The 15,839-nt window shown below is 30.4% G+C and overlaps 4 protein-coding genes across 6 annotated transcripts in view; 2 read left to right on the plus strand and 2 right to left on the minus strand.

Annotated features, from left to right (window-relative positions):
* The window catches only part of LOC100160914 (proline dehydrogenase 1, mitochondrial), a 23,341-nt gene extending 17,644 nt beyond the window's left edge, over positions 1-5,697 (plus strand). For 2 of the 3 annotated variants that reach the window (XM_029487375.1, XM_029487376.1), the window contains exons 5-11: positions 2,115-2,179; positions 3,112-3,287; positions 3,358-3,532; positions 3,620-3,862; positions 4,108-4,307; positions 4,698-4,786; positions 4,866-5,697. In XM_029487375.1, the coding sequence (XP_029343235.1) occupies positions 2,115-2,179; positions 3,112-3,287; positions 3,358-3,532; positions 3,620-3,862; positions 4,108-4,307; positions 4,698-4,786; positions 4,866-5,071 (1,154 nt within the window). In that variant the 3' untranslated portion in view covers positions 5,072-5,697. The other variant, XM_029487377.1, reaches the window with a different exon arrangement.
* A 1,415-nt stretch (positions 5,698-7,112) lies between these two features.
* Eif1ad (eukaryotic translation initiation factor 1A domain containing) lies at positions 7,113-11,503 on the minus strand. Its single transcript, NM_001162177.2, is given in 2 exon segments — positions 7,113-7,833; positions 11,374-11,503. A coding segment is annotated over 1 exon segment (441 nt). The 5' UTR covers position 7,833; positions 11,374-11,503; the 3' UTR covers positions 7,113-7,391.
* LOC103307715 (DNA polymerase subunit gamma-1, mitochondrial) lies at positions 7,844-11,591 on the minus strand. The gene is made up of 2 exons (XM_008179955.3): positions 11,374-11,591; positions 7,844-11,284 (listed from the first exon to the last, which is right to left on the minus strand). The coding sequence occupies exon 2, from the start codon at positions 11,273-11,275 to the stop codon at positions 7,919-7,921; it is 3,357 nt and encodes a 1,118-aa protein (XP_008178177.1). The 5' UTR covers positions 11,276-11,284; positions 11,374-11,591; the 3' UTR covers positions 7,844-7,918.
* Positions 11,592-11,692: 101 nt separating this feature from the next.
* The window catches only part of LOC100573967 (centrosomal protein of 97 kDa), an 8,959-nt gene continuing 4,812 nt past the window's right edge, over positions 11,693-15,839 (plus strand). Inside the window, exons 1-9 of the mRNA XM_003241188.4 lie at positions 11,693-11,927; positions 12,163-12,305; positions 12,375-12,533; positions 12,592-12,693; positions 12,809-13,077; positions 13,227-13,411; positions 13,480-13,863; positions 13,933-14,056; positions 14,113-14,212. Of these exons, the coding sequence (XP_003241236.1) occupies positions 11,921-11,927; positions 12,163-12,305; positions 12,375-12,533; positions 12,592-12,693; positions 12,809-13,077; positions 13,227-13,411; positions 13,480-13,863; positions 13,933-14,056; positions 14,113-14,212 (1,473 nt within the window). The 5' untranslated portion in view covers positions 11,693-11,920. The remainder of the gene's footprint in view (positions 11,928-12,162; positions 12,306-12,374; positions 12,534-12,591; positions 12,694-12,808; positions 13,078-13,226; positions 13,412-13,479; positions 13,864-13,932; positions 14,057-14,112; positions 14,213-15,839) is intronic.

A 15,839-nucleotide genomic window follows, 5' to 3' on the forward strand; every position in this document is an offset into this window, starting at 1 on the left:
ACTTTAAAATACAAAATTTAAAATATGCTTTATCATTTAAATTGAAGTAAAAAATTAATGTTATCTTCTGGTTTTGATTACTTAGTGGCATATTATGCAGACTGTAGTTTTAAGTTTTGAAAAAGTTATCAATATTTAATTACTATTTAACATTTTTAAATAATATCATTATTAAATGACATAAAATTAAAGTGACAATTTTAACCTTCGAGTCTTTCCGGTGATACCTAATGTGTCCAATATTCGATCATCTGAAATGTCAATATCTCTATTAAGGGGATGTTACAGTGGCATTTGTTGTCTCTGTCTTATCTATAGTACATTTTACGCTCAAGAGTACACGTTTATCTCCGTTAGTTTAAAAATTAGAATGAATTAACCTTTTATACAATTTAAAGGTAAGATTATTATGTAGACAATGACATAGGCTTTTTATTATATTTTAATTTTAAAGTGAATTATGAGTATTTTAAGATGTACAAACAGTTAACAATTTTAAAATACACATAACTCGCTTTACAATTAAAATGTTGTAAAAATTAAAAATCCCATGTCATTGTCTGGATCAATCCGCGGCCCATGGTAGTTTTTAATGTGGCCCTCACTTCAATTTAAAAACCGTTAATTAATTGTATATAATATATTAAATTGATATTACGAGAAAAAAGTTATTTTAAGAAAACTACAAAATATTAAACATCAAAGAAAGATAAATTTTGTTAGTGTTTTATCTTTATTGGCTCCGATAGCAATATTCCGTGTCATTTATCTACAAAAATATTTCTGCATATTATTATTCACTACCTATAGAAAAATTATAAAAAAATGTATTGTTGTATTAATGTATAATTGAATATAAATTAATCATTCGATTTGAATGTATTATTATTATAAAAGTATGTGGCCCACAACAACTTCTACCCATATGATGTGTCCCAGTCATCACAAAAGGTTGGACCCCCTGGTCTAGATAATAGTCTTACCTTTAAATTTTACAAGAGCTCAATTTGCTCTAATTTTTAAACTAACGGATTAAATGTGTTCTGCTGAGCGTAAAAGTTGCTATGTTTCGCGCTTGTAAGACGGATACAAAAAATGTCACTGTGACGTCCCCTTAATAGATAATAATGCGAGTCCGATAAGTCTTGACTCTGAAGTTGAATTCCTGAGGTAGGTTTTAGTCTTCTCAAAAAAGAAAAACTTCTTTCAGAAGTAGCTGCAGTTGATACAGGTAGAACTGGTACTAACTTTAGGAGTTGATGCATATTTGGAAACATATTGCTGTCACGGGTTGTTAATGTATTAATTGCATTTAATGGTCTAAATTTTGACCTAACTGTTTTCCACTTGGACTGCCATAATTTAAATTCTGCTTCAGTTATATCTTGGTACCCTGGTAAATCTTCTTCATGAAATTGAACAGCAGGTTTTAAATATGAAAATGGGCCAATAACAGCCAAAGAGTAAAGACAGTAATACATACTGTAAATGACTATAGTATCTTTATGCGAGTTATTAAACGTTATTTTAGTGAGCAAAGCAAATAATCTATAAGTATGCATAAATATTATACATCTGTTAAATTCTTCAGTATCTTTAAAAAGCACATTATTTTGATTGTTTTTGTCTGCCACATATACGTTTTGTACAGCATTGTTTTATTAACATTCAACAAAACTGCAATACTTTTTACTTCATAAATTTCATGAAACTCGACATTCAATTATCTCTAATTTCTTGAAGTTTCTTGGAGACAAGTTTTCAAATGGTGTTTAAATAAAATGTGATAAATACACGTATTTTTATTTAAACATTCATATAATATAACATTAACATATTTAATTTGTTCACATTTATTGTATATAAACACTATTTTTAGTACTGTACAGTGTACTTAGTTCCGCGGAAAACCACGGATAATTAATAATTTACTGTACTGTGCCTAATAAATAATAGTATTAGTAAAGCAAATTAATATTAAAAATATTTTAATTTCATAGTTTTATAATAATAAACGGGTTTTAAACTTCAAAAATGTTTTCAAATTACATAATTACAATAACACTCATAATAGATTATTATATTAAATAAAAAATATTTATATTATTGTTTAGGTGCTACATATGGAACAGGAATTACAGCAATCAAATTAACAGCTCTTGGACGTCCTCAACTTTTGGTAAATTTTAGATTAAAATATATTATTTTTATTCAACATAATATTTATGAATTAAAGTAATAATTTAAATTATTAATCATTATAATTATTTTATGCAACTTTTACATAATGTTATGTATTTATTACTACTTACTCGATGACTTGTGTGAACATGTTGCAATAAATGCTATAAGTATTCTTAACAAAATATGTAGAAACCAACTAATGTCAAATACATTTGGTTGATTCTATAAATATTTACTTAATATAAAACATGTTATCTGAAAGGATGGAGCCAAAATATCTGTTATTTTTACTGTTGGTACAATCTAACAATAACACTGTATAAAAGTGGTTAGTGATCTAATGATTCCTTTACGGTTACTACTTACTACTAATTTAATAACAATTGTTATTATACTTACAGACATCACAACTTGTTTTAATAATTCTAAATTCCTACTCTGCTTTCTCCAATTTAGTGATGGGGCTATGACTGAAATCAAGAAAATACTTGCAAATTTAATAAGCTAAGCAACACCTTATTTTAACAAAAATAAAATAAATATATACATCCCTATTCATTAACATAGACAATTTTGAACAATTAATAAAAATTTTTACAATTTTAATTAATATTGACAACTTTCAAAGGAAAACTTAGTATTTAAAATAAAGTTTTATAAAGATTTTGTGTGTTGTCTCGGTCTTACAAACATACAACAGAAAATATTACATTCTCAATAATCCATTTTACTCAATTATGTTTTTAAAATTAGAGTGAATTGACCTATTATAAAATTCATAGGTAAGATTATTATTTAGGGTATCTTACAGGCTTTTATTCTAACATTTTCTTACAAGTAATAGATACTTGAAAAACATATATCCTATTTCAATTATTAATAAGTGGTAATACACATTAGACTAAAAATATTTATTTGATATTACAGTTGCAATTGTCAGAGGTAATTATGAGAGCTCGTACATTAGCTAGTGAAATTATGGGTGGCAAAGGTAATGTAATTGGTCAGCATCTCACTCTTGAGGAGTTGGACAAACGTTTGTTCCAAGCTGGAATCAAGGATACAAAAAAATTTTTAGAAAAAGTCACCAAGGACAGCCAGGGGTAAAATTAATTTATAAGTTTAAAATATTGGTTTTTATTTAAAACATTAAAATTTGTATTTTTTGTTTAGTGTTATTCATTTATTCCCGTGGAGTGGTTTGTTGGATGAAAATTCTGAACTAAGTGATTCGTTCCGTGTCCCTTGCTTAAAAGAAGGTCGTATGGTCAGACTATTATCTCAATTGTCTAAAAAAGAAGAGGAAATGTTCCGTAATATGGTTCATCGACTCAATACATTAGTTCAAGTAAGAAATACGATTTTGGTTAATTTATTAATACTATCATAAGTTATAGAAACATTAATTATATTTTTTAATTCAATTTTTAAATAGACTGCTAAAGACCTAGACGTTCGTATAATGATTGATGCTGAACAAACATATTTTCAACCAGCTATATCTAGATTGACTCTTGAATTGATGCAAAAGTATAATACAGAAAAAGCTATTGTGTTTAACACATACCAATGTTACCTAAAAGAAACACTTAATGAAGTCAAGACTGATTTAAATCAAGCTAAGAGACAAAAATTCTTTTTTGGAGCTAAACTTGTGCGGGGTGCTTATATTGATCAGGTAGTTAATTTGTTTGAATTGTAGTGACACAAATTTATATTTTTAATAAAAAAGAATTAAAATTATATTCATATTAATTAAATGTGCTCATTTATATCTTAATAATTGTTTGGAAGCTGGTTTGCGTTAATTCTAATAATAATAATTTAGAAAGGACAGGTTTATTATTTATTGTTAATGTTAAAAATTGGCTTGACTAATATTGAATTATTTTATTAGCATTAAAAATATGATTTATTTTACAGGAGAGGGCAAGAGCTGCAGCATTGGGCTATGCTGATCCAACCAATCCATCATATGAAGCCACCACAGAAACTTATCATCAAACGCTGACTGAGTGTTTAACACGCATTAAGGTACTGAAAGATCAGGGTGACGATTGTAGCAAGATTGGTATAATGGTTGCATCGCATAACGAAGATACAGTACGCTTCGCATTATCACAGTGAGTAAAATTAACATACTCCTAATATACATATAAATATATTTATTTGTCATTTTGACATTATGTCCAATACTATAAGTGAACCATTCAATGTTATACCTAAAATGTAATGCGGTAGGTAATAATCAAAACGGGGTTAGAAGTGGTTAGGCTACGTTTGTTAATTTGATAAATTTTGCAGAGACACATAGAATAGTGTCTAAAAAAGCATTTCCAACGCCATCCAATACAAGTGCGATTACTGGAATAAAATGCAGAAATGGATATTACACAAAACAATAAAACAAAACAAAACAACAGTACTCATCATTTATGAAAACCACCACCAACATAATAATTTAAAATTTGTTTCATAAAACATTTTTCGTTTTTGTTTTCCTCGCTTATCAGAATGAAAGAAATCGGAATCTCACCTGAAGACAAAGTAATCTGCTTCGGACAGCTGCTTGGCATGTGCGACTTTATCACGTTCCCCTTGGGTATGTTTCATAAATAATACTTTCATATACATTACTCTGTTGAGCATAAAAGTAATACAATGTTTGTTGAAATTGACAGGCCAAGCAGGATATTCGGCGTACAAGTATATACCATATGGCCCAGTCAACGAAGTGCTGCCATATCTGTCTCGCCGAGCAATGGAGAACAAGGGTGTGCTAAAGAAGTTGGTCAAGGAAAGAACATTACTGAGGAAAGAACTTTTCAGACGCATACTGCGTGGACAATTCTTCTATAAACCTAATGGCAATTATACGCCAGTTTAAGAACGACATATAAGCCTTAATATCATATAGTAAGCGCGAGTCTCTAATGGTATGCCGATTAGTCTTATGTTTTTACTATTCTCCCTCCAATATAAACTTAACTTTACCTAATTGTATGACCGATTAGATCTGAATAGCCAGTACTTTTCAGTATTACAAGCAATAATAGTTTGATTTATATTTCAGAATCTCGTGTTACCTAAACACATAAACTTGTACTTAAAAGTAATGGAAAAATATGTTTATAAAATTCCATTTTCTTTCTTTTTATCCTAAATGAAACTTAAGATAACCTACCAATATGTTCTTATAATTTATTAATCGGTTGACATTGAACTGCGCTTTTAAATTTATGCCGGCCTTTATTCGTAGAAGACAGTTAATTACTATACATTATTACTGTTTATAAATAAACTGTAAAAGTATAAATATATACATAAAAAAATAGTTCGTTTCACATTTTTGTAAAAAAAAAAAAATGTTATGTTATTTTGTTTTATACAAAACATTTAGTTCTACGCTAATAATGATAATAATAATATTGAGCTACTGAAATATAAAGTCATAATGAGTTGTGCCTATATAAGTGATAATATGTTTTGTTAAATATTAATATTTATAGAAAATATTGTTGTCTTTTTTCAGCTATAGTAATTATCATTAACCATAATACTAGTAAGAATAAGAGTATTTATAATATTCAGAATTTGTCTAAAAATTGGACTATAAATGGTTATACATTTGATATAACTTTTTCTTATTAGTACAATAGTTATCCATAATTGATGGAAAATATTCAGTTCACAATTTTGAACTGTAATACATATTATATGTTTTTATTATGACAGGTGTCAGGTTGTCATGTTAAGTATCAAAAACTTGAAATTTACTTGTTGAACAAGCTCATTATAAATTAATCACTATCGTATACAATTATCAAAATATAAATAGTATTAATTATGTTTTGTGATTGATGAATCATAATTTACGTTTGATATAGATCTACAGATCATATTATGTTTGATCTATTCATCAAACGTAACTTCTCAACTCTAATGGTGTATACTGGGACAGTGGCGTGCAAACAGTCATTTTTTGAGGCAATTGCCTCAAGGGAAATTTGGGTGGGTGTGTTAGTGTAGATGTGCAACTTATACCTAAAAAAACTTAATAATATTTATTATTTTGAATAATAAAAAAAAATAGTGAAAAAACTGTTGGTGGTGGGGAGGAGGATCAAATTGTATAGTTTGCCTCAGGTCTGCTTGTCAGTTCGGCACGCCACTGTACAGGGACATTAAGTTGTTAAATTAAATTTCATTATGCTAATAAAAAAAAATGCAGGTACCAGTTATATTTTTTTAAATGTATCTGAACCTTTAGTTGTACTTTGCAAAATAATGGAGTAATGTGATATTACATTAAAAAACAAACCAAACAATTTTTTTTGAATTGAATTATAATTAAAACTTTTCTCGATTTTAAGTAATTACTAATTAATGCTTGATAGTTGTAGGTAGGTAATTATTTTCCCCCACTCTTGAAAAATAACCGAATTTAACAGAATCTGCTTTAAAATGTTTGTGAAATAATTTGTTTACAATTATCATGGAATAATCTATTAAAATACAATGTAATTATCTTAAAAATGACTATTAGTCTTAATATAAGCCTAATTTTTTCACTATCAAAAATAATCTAGTAGGTTTTGGTTCAAAAAGATTACTGTAACTGATCATTTAACTTGAATAAAATTGAATTAACATTTCAACTTTTCAATTTTATAAGTAATTTTTCTTTAGTATAGATATCTATAGATATTAGATATTCCTACACATATTAGCACTGCTGAGGAAAGTAGATCCTGGCCCATTAGGGCATATCAAAGTTGTATGTACCATTGATTTTGATAAACAATCCTGCATGGGGGTTAAGTCATGTGTTAAAACAGTTTGGCCCCCATGTCTCAAAGAAAAAAAGAGATCTAATACTACTTCATATTATTATAATTGGTTGAGTTAATTATTAAATGATGACCAAATTATCATACATTTTATTTTTATTTGAATTAAAATTTTTATTCATATAAAAAAAATTCAATAGATTTTATATTGAACAAATCATTACAATTACTTAAACACTATTATATTATAGTATTATACAATATATAATAGTAGCACTTACAATTACTTAAATTTATTTTCCAAATTGAAGCTTAATATATAAATCACATACCGTTTTATTAACAGAATAGTCTTGGTTTGGCACAATACATGTACAAAAATTATATATATATATTTTTAAAATTGTATTCTCATGATCATGATGAATAATCTGTATCTTCTGATGGATCATCATGATCAGTGTCTGTATCGGTACAACTCAAGTCGCTGATTGTGGTAACAACAGGCCGATTTGTATTTGGTTCGATATCATAATTGTCTTCCTTCTTCCATCCTTTCTGTTTCATTAGTTTCATGTCTTCTTTGGTCAACACGTGTACAATTTCACCGCGTACCTTATCTCCTTCAGCTATTGGTTCAATAACAACATAATCATTTCGTTTCACCCACACATTTCGCCTGAACTTAGCTGGCATTGAAACAAGAAATGTTTCATTGTCTTCTACTGAGAATACTTCATGAAGATTGTTGCCACGGCCAGCAACTATGCGAACAATGCGTTGATCATTTATTGGACCATTCCAATCAGCAGTAAGCATTTCTTTCTGCACATGTTTACGTTTTGTTGCCCTAGACATTCTGTAAAAAATAACACTTAATAAACAAATTATTTACAAAATCATTTTTTATGTTAACATAAATCTTAAATTAAAATTATTTTTGTTCAGTCTTTTGTTTTATCAGTTTTCCGCTTTTTCTTTTTGAACATTCCAATGTTTCCTCCAGACAACTCTATAGCTTTAGTAATGTCTAATGATTCTCCAAGTGGAACTCCATAGCCTTTGAATAATCCATGTGGGTTGGATGGTGTAACACAATCATTTAGAGCATCTTTTCTAAGGGCGGTATCAACTTCAACAGAACTGAAAAATGCTACTGATTGTGGCAAATCAGTCATGTCTAATTTTTTAATACAAAATGCTCTTACTAGTAAGTTCGTTACGTGTAAAGCTAATGCAGTCTGATAACGATGTTCATCTGGTACTAAATAACGTATCTCATCGTGAAAACTTAGGCAAAACCGTACATTAGGATGGATTAACCAGCGCATACATACCAACATCAGATGAAGGAAATCAACAGCACCACTTTGCACAACCCAATTTATTCTGGTAGGTATAAATTTATCTATGTCTACTCCATTCATTTCTAAAGCTCGACTGAGTCTAGATTCTAAAAATGGCGTTTTTGGTTGCTTAGAACATGCAATTTGTTCAAGGCTATTGAACATCGCAGATTCTGAACCTCCACTCCAAATAGGTTTATTAAACAATTCATCAACGCTCTTATTATAAATAGTACACAGCTCTTGCGCACCAATTCGGGAATGCTCTCTTTTTTTAACTTCTGGTAAAACAGTGTCATGAAGTTTGTAGATTCTGTTTCCTTTTGTCATGTTAAACATGGCAATTGCCTTTTGTTTTGCTTGGGCAGGACTTAGGTCTGGATTAAACTGCTTCAATAATCGCTCAGAAAAAGGCTTTCCTGCCCCATAAATCCTAGCATAGTTTAATACTTTTGCATTATCTCTTGTAATTCCGATTGCTTTGGCAGTTGAACTGTGCATGTCCGTGCCATCACTTTTCCTACCACTGAGTGTCATCCACCCAAAAGCCGTAGCACCATGTTCTTTGCCATAATAAGAATCTCCAATAACAGATGCTATCCACAATTCTTGAGAATCGACATCTGCTCCAACTAAAGAATAACCTGGCGGTGATTGAATCATGCTACGTAATTCTGACCCAACCCGTTCATCGATAGCATTAGCAGCTGTCATCCATGTTCTTTCAACTGCTCTACGAGTTAATGTTCCACATACAACAACCTGTGGTATGATGGCACCATATCCTTTTGATTTATCAGTCCAAACAACAATTTGTCCTTCAACCCGTTCTCTGTTGTTCCTCCAATAAGATAGCATACGTGATATTTCAATAATGTGCTCAGCATTACTGTCTTTTCCAGACAGTCCATTTTGAGAAAATTTATTTAAGAAATCTCTTGCAAGTGGATTTCCAACATTTAAATGATTTCCATCTTTATGCGGAAGTTTCAACATACCACTGCCTGCTGCTAAATTTTCTTTGCAAGGTCTATTCCGTATAGTTTTGTAATTTTTTTTTTTAAAAATACATTCATACTTGACTAGATTTGTTTGTACAGTTTCATGAAGTTCAGTATTATTAATTTTTATTTTACAGTCACAAGATGCATTACTTTTAATATAGTGGTCTTTTAATTCTTTGAGTGGTACCAATTCAGCATCTGGAAGTTTTATGTCAGTCTCATATGGTACAAGTTGGCCCCAACCATTTCCCTTCACATAATGTAGGGGGAGGGATTTCCACATAAGAGAAAGAAGTTTAGGAACAAGATGCATACCAGAGCTTATGAGTAATGGACCAGGAACCCAATGCGGATCTTTGGGAGGCGCACACAGTTTTCTATACCATTCTGGATAGCCAGCTAGATGAGGTGTTTTAAGTGGCAATCGTTCACTTGTTGCCATCAATGGTTTAAACATGTTTTCTAATTCAAAGAATCTCTTTTCATAAATGTCTTCAGGTTCTATAGGTTTATTTTCTACTGTAATCTTTGGTTTCTTTTTTTTCTCTTTTTTTAGTTTCAACACCTTAGATGTCCAATTTTGGTCCCAGAGCCACAAATCTCTTTTATAGTTGTCATTATACATTAATTGACAAGCTTGATTTGCTTGTTGTGAAAGTAAAAATTTAGATTCTATGTCCAGATCTTCATATATTTCATTTGAAGTGTCTAGATACCTTTTCCAATTTGAATTTACTGGCAAATATGATGTGCCCAATTCTAAAATACCAGCCAATGTAACAGGATGAGGAAAACGTTCTAAAAATAATGGCCACAATTTTCTCAAGACTTTAGTAGTGGCTTTAACATCATTAGCACAGTAGGTCATTAAATTTTGAAAATCATTATTAATATCTTGAAGTGAACCTTTAACAAATGTATCACGATCACTCTTAGACAACTCAGCCTTACAATATAATTTATACACTTCATTTAAACTATTTAATGAGCTGTGTTGTTGCCAAGATTCATCTTCGATGACATCTTTTGATTTTAACAATGTTTTTTGATAACTAGTGATTCCACTGATTGCAACATGCAGAGACATGGTGTCTATAAATCTAAGAGCTGTACGATTTAGCCAATATTGCTCCATAATTCTAGCTCTATCATAAGCAACGTGATGACCTACACACAACTTGGGAGTGTTTGACCATTCAGTGATTTTCTCTTTAGATTTAATTGATGTCTCTAATGGAATGAGATCTTTACATGAATAGCCAAGATATCTACCCGACCTGCTATTGCAGCTGATTAAGTCTTTACTCACCCAACTGTACCAAGCTTCTGATGTAACAGCAGTTGCTAAAGTAGGTAAGTCACCTTCTTTACAACATACTTCAACATCAAAAATCATTACTTTCTCTTTGGGATAATCACATTGCTCGATTTCCTTTCCATACCTAGTCCAACCTTCTCTGAACACCCATTCCTGAGGCATTTCTGGTATTTCTTGTTTTAAAAATTCATCCATCAGAATTGCATACGGTTCACTTTGCATTTTACCAATTTCATAAAAGTGATCAACTATGTTTCCCTCCAACGGAGGTAATTGGAGTTCAATATCTGGCACCTTGTGCAATGTCGATGGTAAATCATATTTGGACAGCTCATTCAGGGCCATCTTCAGAACATTTTCATCTGTGGTATGAGACTCGTTGAAAAGCTGTTCGTACAAGTTGGCCGACAACATTTGAATGTTTAATGGGTTTTTACGAAATTCGGTCTTCTCCATTGGTATCAAACGCGGTATTCTAGTCGACGAGTCCGACACTACAGTTTCTTCCTCTCGAGATTTCTCAGCCAACAGTTCGGTTATTTTGACCGGTCGGTGGAATTTGGATACGGTACAGTATTTTCCATGGCCGCGCACACATTGCGCGTAATAAACGTTAGCACGGTTCCAATACATTCCAATGCACTGTATAATTTAAATTATCAGAACACGTGTGTTACATGTACATAGAGCCTATAATTTCGATGTTTTTAATTCCGATAAACTGCACTTACCTTTGTAGCTCAATCAACCTTCGAACATTTCGCGAACAACGTGAGTTCGAATTGAATACTATAAGACTGAAACGATGAAAATAATAAATAATAATAATATGCAATAGCTATTGCCTATTGCAATGCTCATGAACTTCGAATAGTACGGCGCAAGAATATGTAGAGAACATGTTATCTTGTCTAAATCGTGGTAATGTGGTGTGGCGATTGGCGAAGGACACAACAAAACACTCAAGTCCGTTCCTAAGTTCTAGTTAGTTTACTATTGGACTATTGAGATAGTGATACTAAGATAAGGATCGGGATGATATAATATATTATAATTTGCGGTTTACAGTTTACACTGAAATTTATCGCGAAGCTGTTATGTAAAATGTTTTATTTTTTTAAAATATAAGTAGCTATCAAATCCTCGTTTTAATGTTATAAATGTAATATTTTAAATTCGTTTTTCGCCAATCAGTGTACCTATTATATAGCGTTACAGTGGAATCGTATAACGTATTACACAGTGATATTATTTATACAATTATACTTACTCACCAAAATGACTGGTAAGCTAGTTTGTTTATTTTCTTTAGATTCATTTTAATTGGACATTTCAATCATTGCGTTAATAATCATTAGGTTTGAACTTATTCACAAGATATTAACAATAGCTGGGAGAAGCTATTGCTTACATTTTCAAGTTTTATAAATTAAAAATATTCCCAAAGTTTACAGTATTTAATATTAAACGCATAAATGAATCATACTGACAAATGATTATTTTTATTTCCAAATTTTTAGATAATTCGTTATTGGATCTATCTAGTCAAGAATTGCGAAAGTTGCCAAAAAATGAAAACAGCCATATTATTAAAGTCTTAGATATGCGAAAAAATTGTTTACAGAAACTGGAAAATGTTGAACAATTTACTGAACTTAATGAAGTAAATAATTTTAAAAAATAATGTAATACATTTATAAAAGTACCTAACTCTTATAATACATTTTTAAAGTTAATTGCAAGCCATAATCAGATGATGAGAATGTATACGGTAGCAAAATTATCAAAACTAGTAAAGTTAGATTTATCTAACAATCACTTGATGAGTATTGAAGGTCTCAGAGATTTAATCAATCTTTCATCGCTTAATTTGTCCAATAACAAAATCAAAGTAAGTGTAATTCTTCCATCAAATGTAAAATATATTTCATTATGGTTTTTTTTTTCAGATTATTGAACATTTATCAACCAATGTCAACTTAGTGCACATAGACTTGTCGTTCAACAGCATATCATACATTACCAATTTGAGTCATCTTTTAAAACTTGAAGTATATTCTATACATTTTAAATAGATTTTAGTCAAAATTATGATATTTATTATAGTTATTTACTTATTTATAACTTCTATGGATTATTAAAAATAACATTTTATTATACTTACAGAGGCTTTTCTTGCATTCAAATAATATTTGTCATTTGACCAACTGTCAACATTTCCTTCCAGTCAACTTGCTTACTCTAACTCTAGCCAATAACAATCTTAATGATTTGAATGAAATATCACAGCTTTGTCGTCTTGGTTTGTTAAGAGAAATCACTTTAACTGGTAATAGTTGTCTAGAAGGGTACACATTTAACTACAGACCATTTGTAGTCAATTGGTGCCCTAGTGTGAAAATAGTTGATGGTTATGCTGTGGACGACATTGAAAAGTAAATATTTGATATCTCAATGCAAATTATAATTGCTAATAATAGATAATAATAATGTGTGTTTTTTGTATCTGTCTAACATTTTGAAAATCTATTCCTGATATAGAGGCAATATTTGGAAAAATATTTAATAAATTATTAATTTTCAGTCTAAAAGCTGAATGGCTATATAGCCAAGGTCAAGGACGAAAGTTTCATATTGGACAACATACTGCTCTTGTCCGTTATTTAACAGAAACATGTCCAATTACTAGCCATGCTTTAGAGACTGAGCAAGAAAGAAAATTGAGACTAGTTTTGAGCAAAGCTCAACAATATAGAGAACAATTACATAGTATATAATTATATTATTTGAATCAGAGTGAATTTTTATTGTCATATATTATTTTGATTTACCTTTAGGAACGAGTACACCAAATATTAAAGAATCAGGACAAGAATCGTTGATGACCAGAAGTCTAGATCCTAGTGTACTGAAGTCTACAACTCAAAGACTATCTACTGGATCAGAAAGCTGCCAAGGAACACCTAGTAGTATGTCTCGCAGTGTCCATTTACCAATGACTGAAGTCAATTGTTTTGTCCAATCTCCACCTCTACCAGCTGCCAGCACTATGTTGCCGATATTAGACTCATTACCTAGTCCACTGACACCAAGTATACCTAAATCAAGACCTATAATTGGTCTGCAAACTCCAGCTGGTGAAGAGTCTCGAGCACCTACTATGGAAAAATTGCAAATGATTAAAAATAAAGCGTCACAAATGAACGGAATTGAGAACAAAGGTAAATTTAAACATGATTAATTATTAATACTGTTTATTTAAATTATATATATATTTTTATTTTATGCAGATTTACACCAGTCAGCCATAGTAATACAAAAAATGTGGAGAGGTTATCATACAAGAAATTTAAACAAAAATGTAACTAATATATATCAGCATGTACAAATGCTACGTTTCAATCAATACATTAAGTAAGACATTTCATCTAAATGTTTTTTCCAAAATTATATAAGTTTGGGATTTTTAGGCAAATGAGCAAAGATTTAGTAGATACCAAAAGTACTCTCGAAAAAGAACATAAATTAGTGGTATTACAAATGCAAGCTATAAACGAGTTGTGGAAAAAGGTATTTATATTATTACCATTTATTTTGTATTATACTAGCTGTCCCACCCAGCCTTGCTCGGGCAAAAGTTACCTCAGGTGAAATACATTGGCAATATTATAACTTATAAGCATAAGTTCAAGGACTCAAAAATGCATTAATTGTATATATACATTATAGCTGATCCCGTTGACTTTGTTGCTCGTTAAAATATGCACCAACTCTATATAATTCAAACTTTGTTCAATTTGTTTATTTAATATTCGGTGAATGATGTTGAAAACTTAAACATTTTCATCAATCATCTTGAATATATAATTACCCGAGAGACATGCTTGTATGTATTGTATGCATGAGACACGCAGTATGTTTTCAGGTAGGCAATTCACTTGCTGTGGATTGTAGAATCCTCGAAGTGCGTACGTAATTATGAATGTTTTATTAACACATTGATATTAAGATTTGCATGTGTCGAAAAATTAATCTTAGGAATACCATTTTTACTAGGCTATAAAACTACAGGTCTAAAATTATATTCATTATTCAATCATGACCAATAGCAACCTTTCAATACACAAATATGTATTATTATTTAATTTCTTTCCTTACTGGACAAATGGCACCTACATCCAGATTTCCTACTTTTCTGGTTGGATTTTCTTAGAATTATCTTACTTAAGATTTAAAAACCTTCTCCTGACCATTACAAACACTACAAAAAATAAATTAGCAAAATTGTTGCAGCCGTTCATGCGTATCATATTAAATTAATATATATATATAGCTGATCCCGTGCACTTTGTATCCCGTAAAAAATTACAAATCTTTTAAAAATTGTGATGGTTCAACTCTTTTTGGGTGTAACTCACACACCCTGGTAGGCTGGTAGGCGATCCAACTATGTCAGATCACGGACTATGTGCGACTGTAATACTGTATATCAAGTAGGCAACGACACGTCGATCAGTGGCTATAAGTGCAACTCAGCCTCCTTTGTAGGCAATGTGTGAAAATTCGATTTGATGCATGCTTTTACCTAATCTGCTCGATAACCAATGGAAACCAATAAAATAATAAATACTAATTTCTACTATTTATTTCTCCTATAACCAATAGCAACCATTTATAAACAAAAATTTCCAATGTAAATCTTAAAATTCCTGTTTGAGCAGTGGTTTTTTAGCGTACCCCTTCTATTTATTTGAAACAGAATGCTAGGAACCCAACATAAGCTAGTGAATTTGTAAATCGTGATTTCCCGATGCCGAATTTACTTAATAGGTACACAATATTTTATTATAGCCTTTAAGTTGAATTATTATTATAAATTATAACTAAAATCATTTTTATACGTTTATATTGTGATAACTGATAAACAAAGCGTTAGAAATTAAAATCCCATTTTTAGTGGTTTTTGTAATTTGTCGGTAGTTTTTCCTGTGGCATTAAATAACTATTGAGAAAATCGAAAAATGATTCCCCTATAATACATGGGTTCTCAACCTTTTGAGGTCCACGCCCCCTTTCAAACTATTTTATATGTTCACGCCTCCCCCCCTCACTACTATAATATTGATATATGCATAACATTTATATGTTAACTATACTTTAATGTTGGTTATTGGATTAATATGAATACAACTTCAAT

Source organism: Acyrthosiphon pisum, chromosome A1, assembly GCF_005508785.2.
Source record: "Acyrthosiphon pisum isolate AL4f chromosome A1, pea_aphid_22Mar2018_4r6ur, whole genome shotgun sequence".
Taxonomy (NCBI): Eukaryota; Metazoa; Arthropoda; class Insecta; order Hemiptera; family Aphididae; genus Acyrthosiphon; species Acyrthosiphon pisum.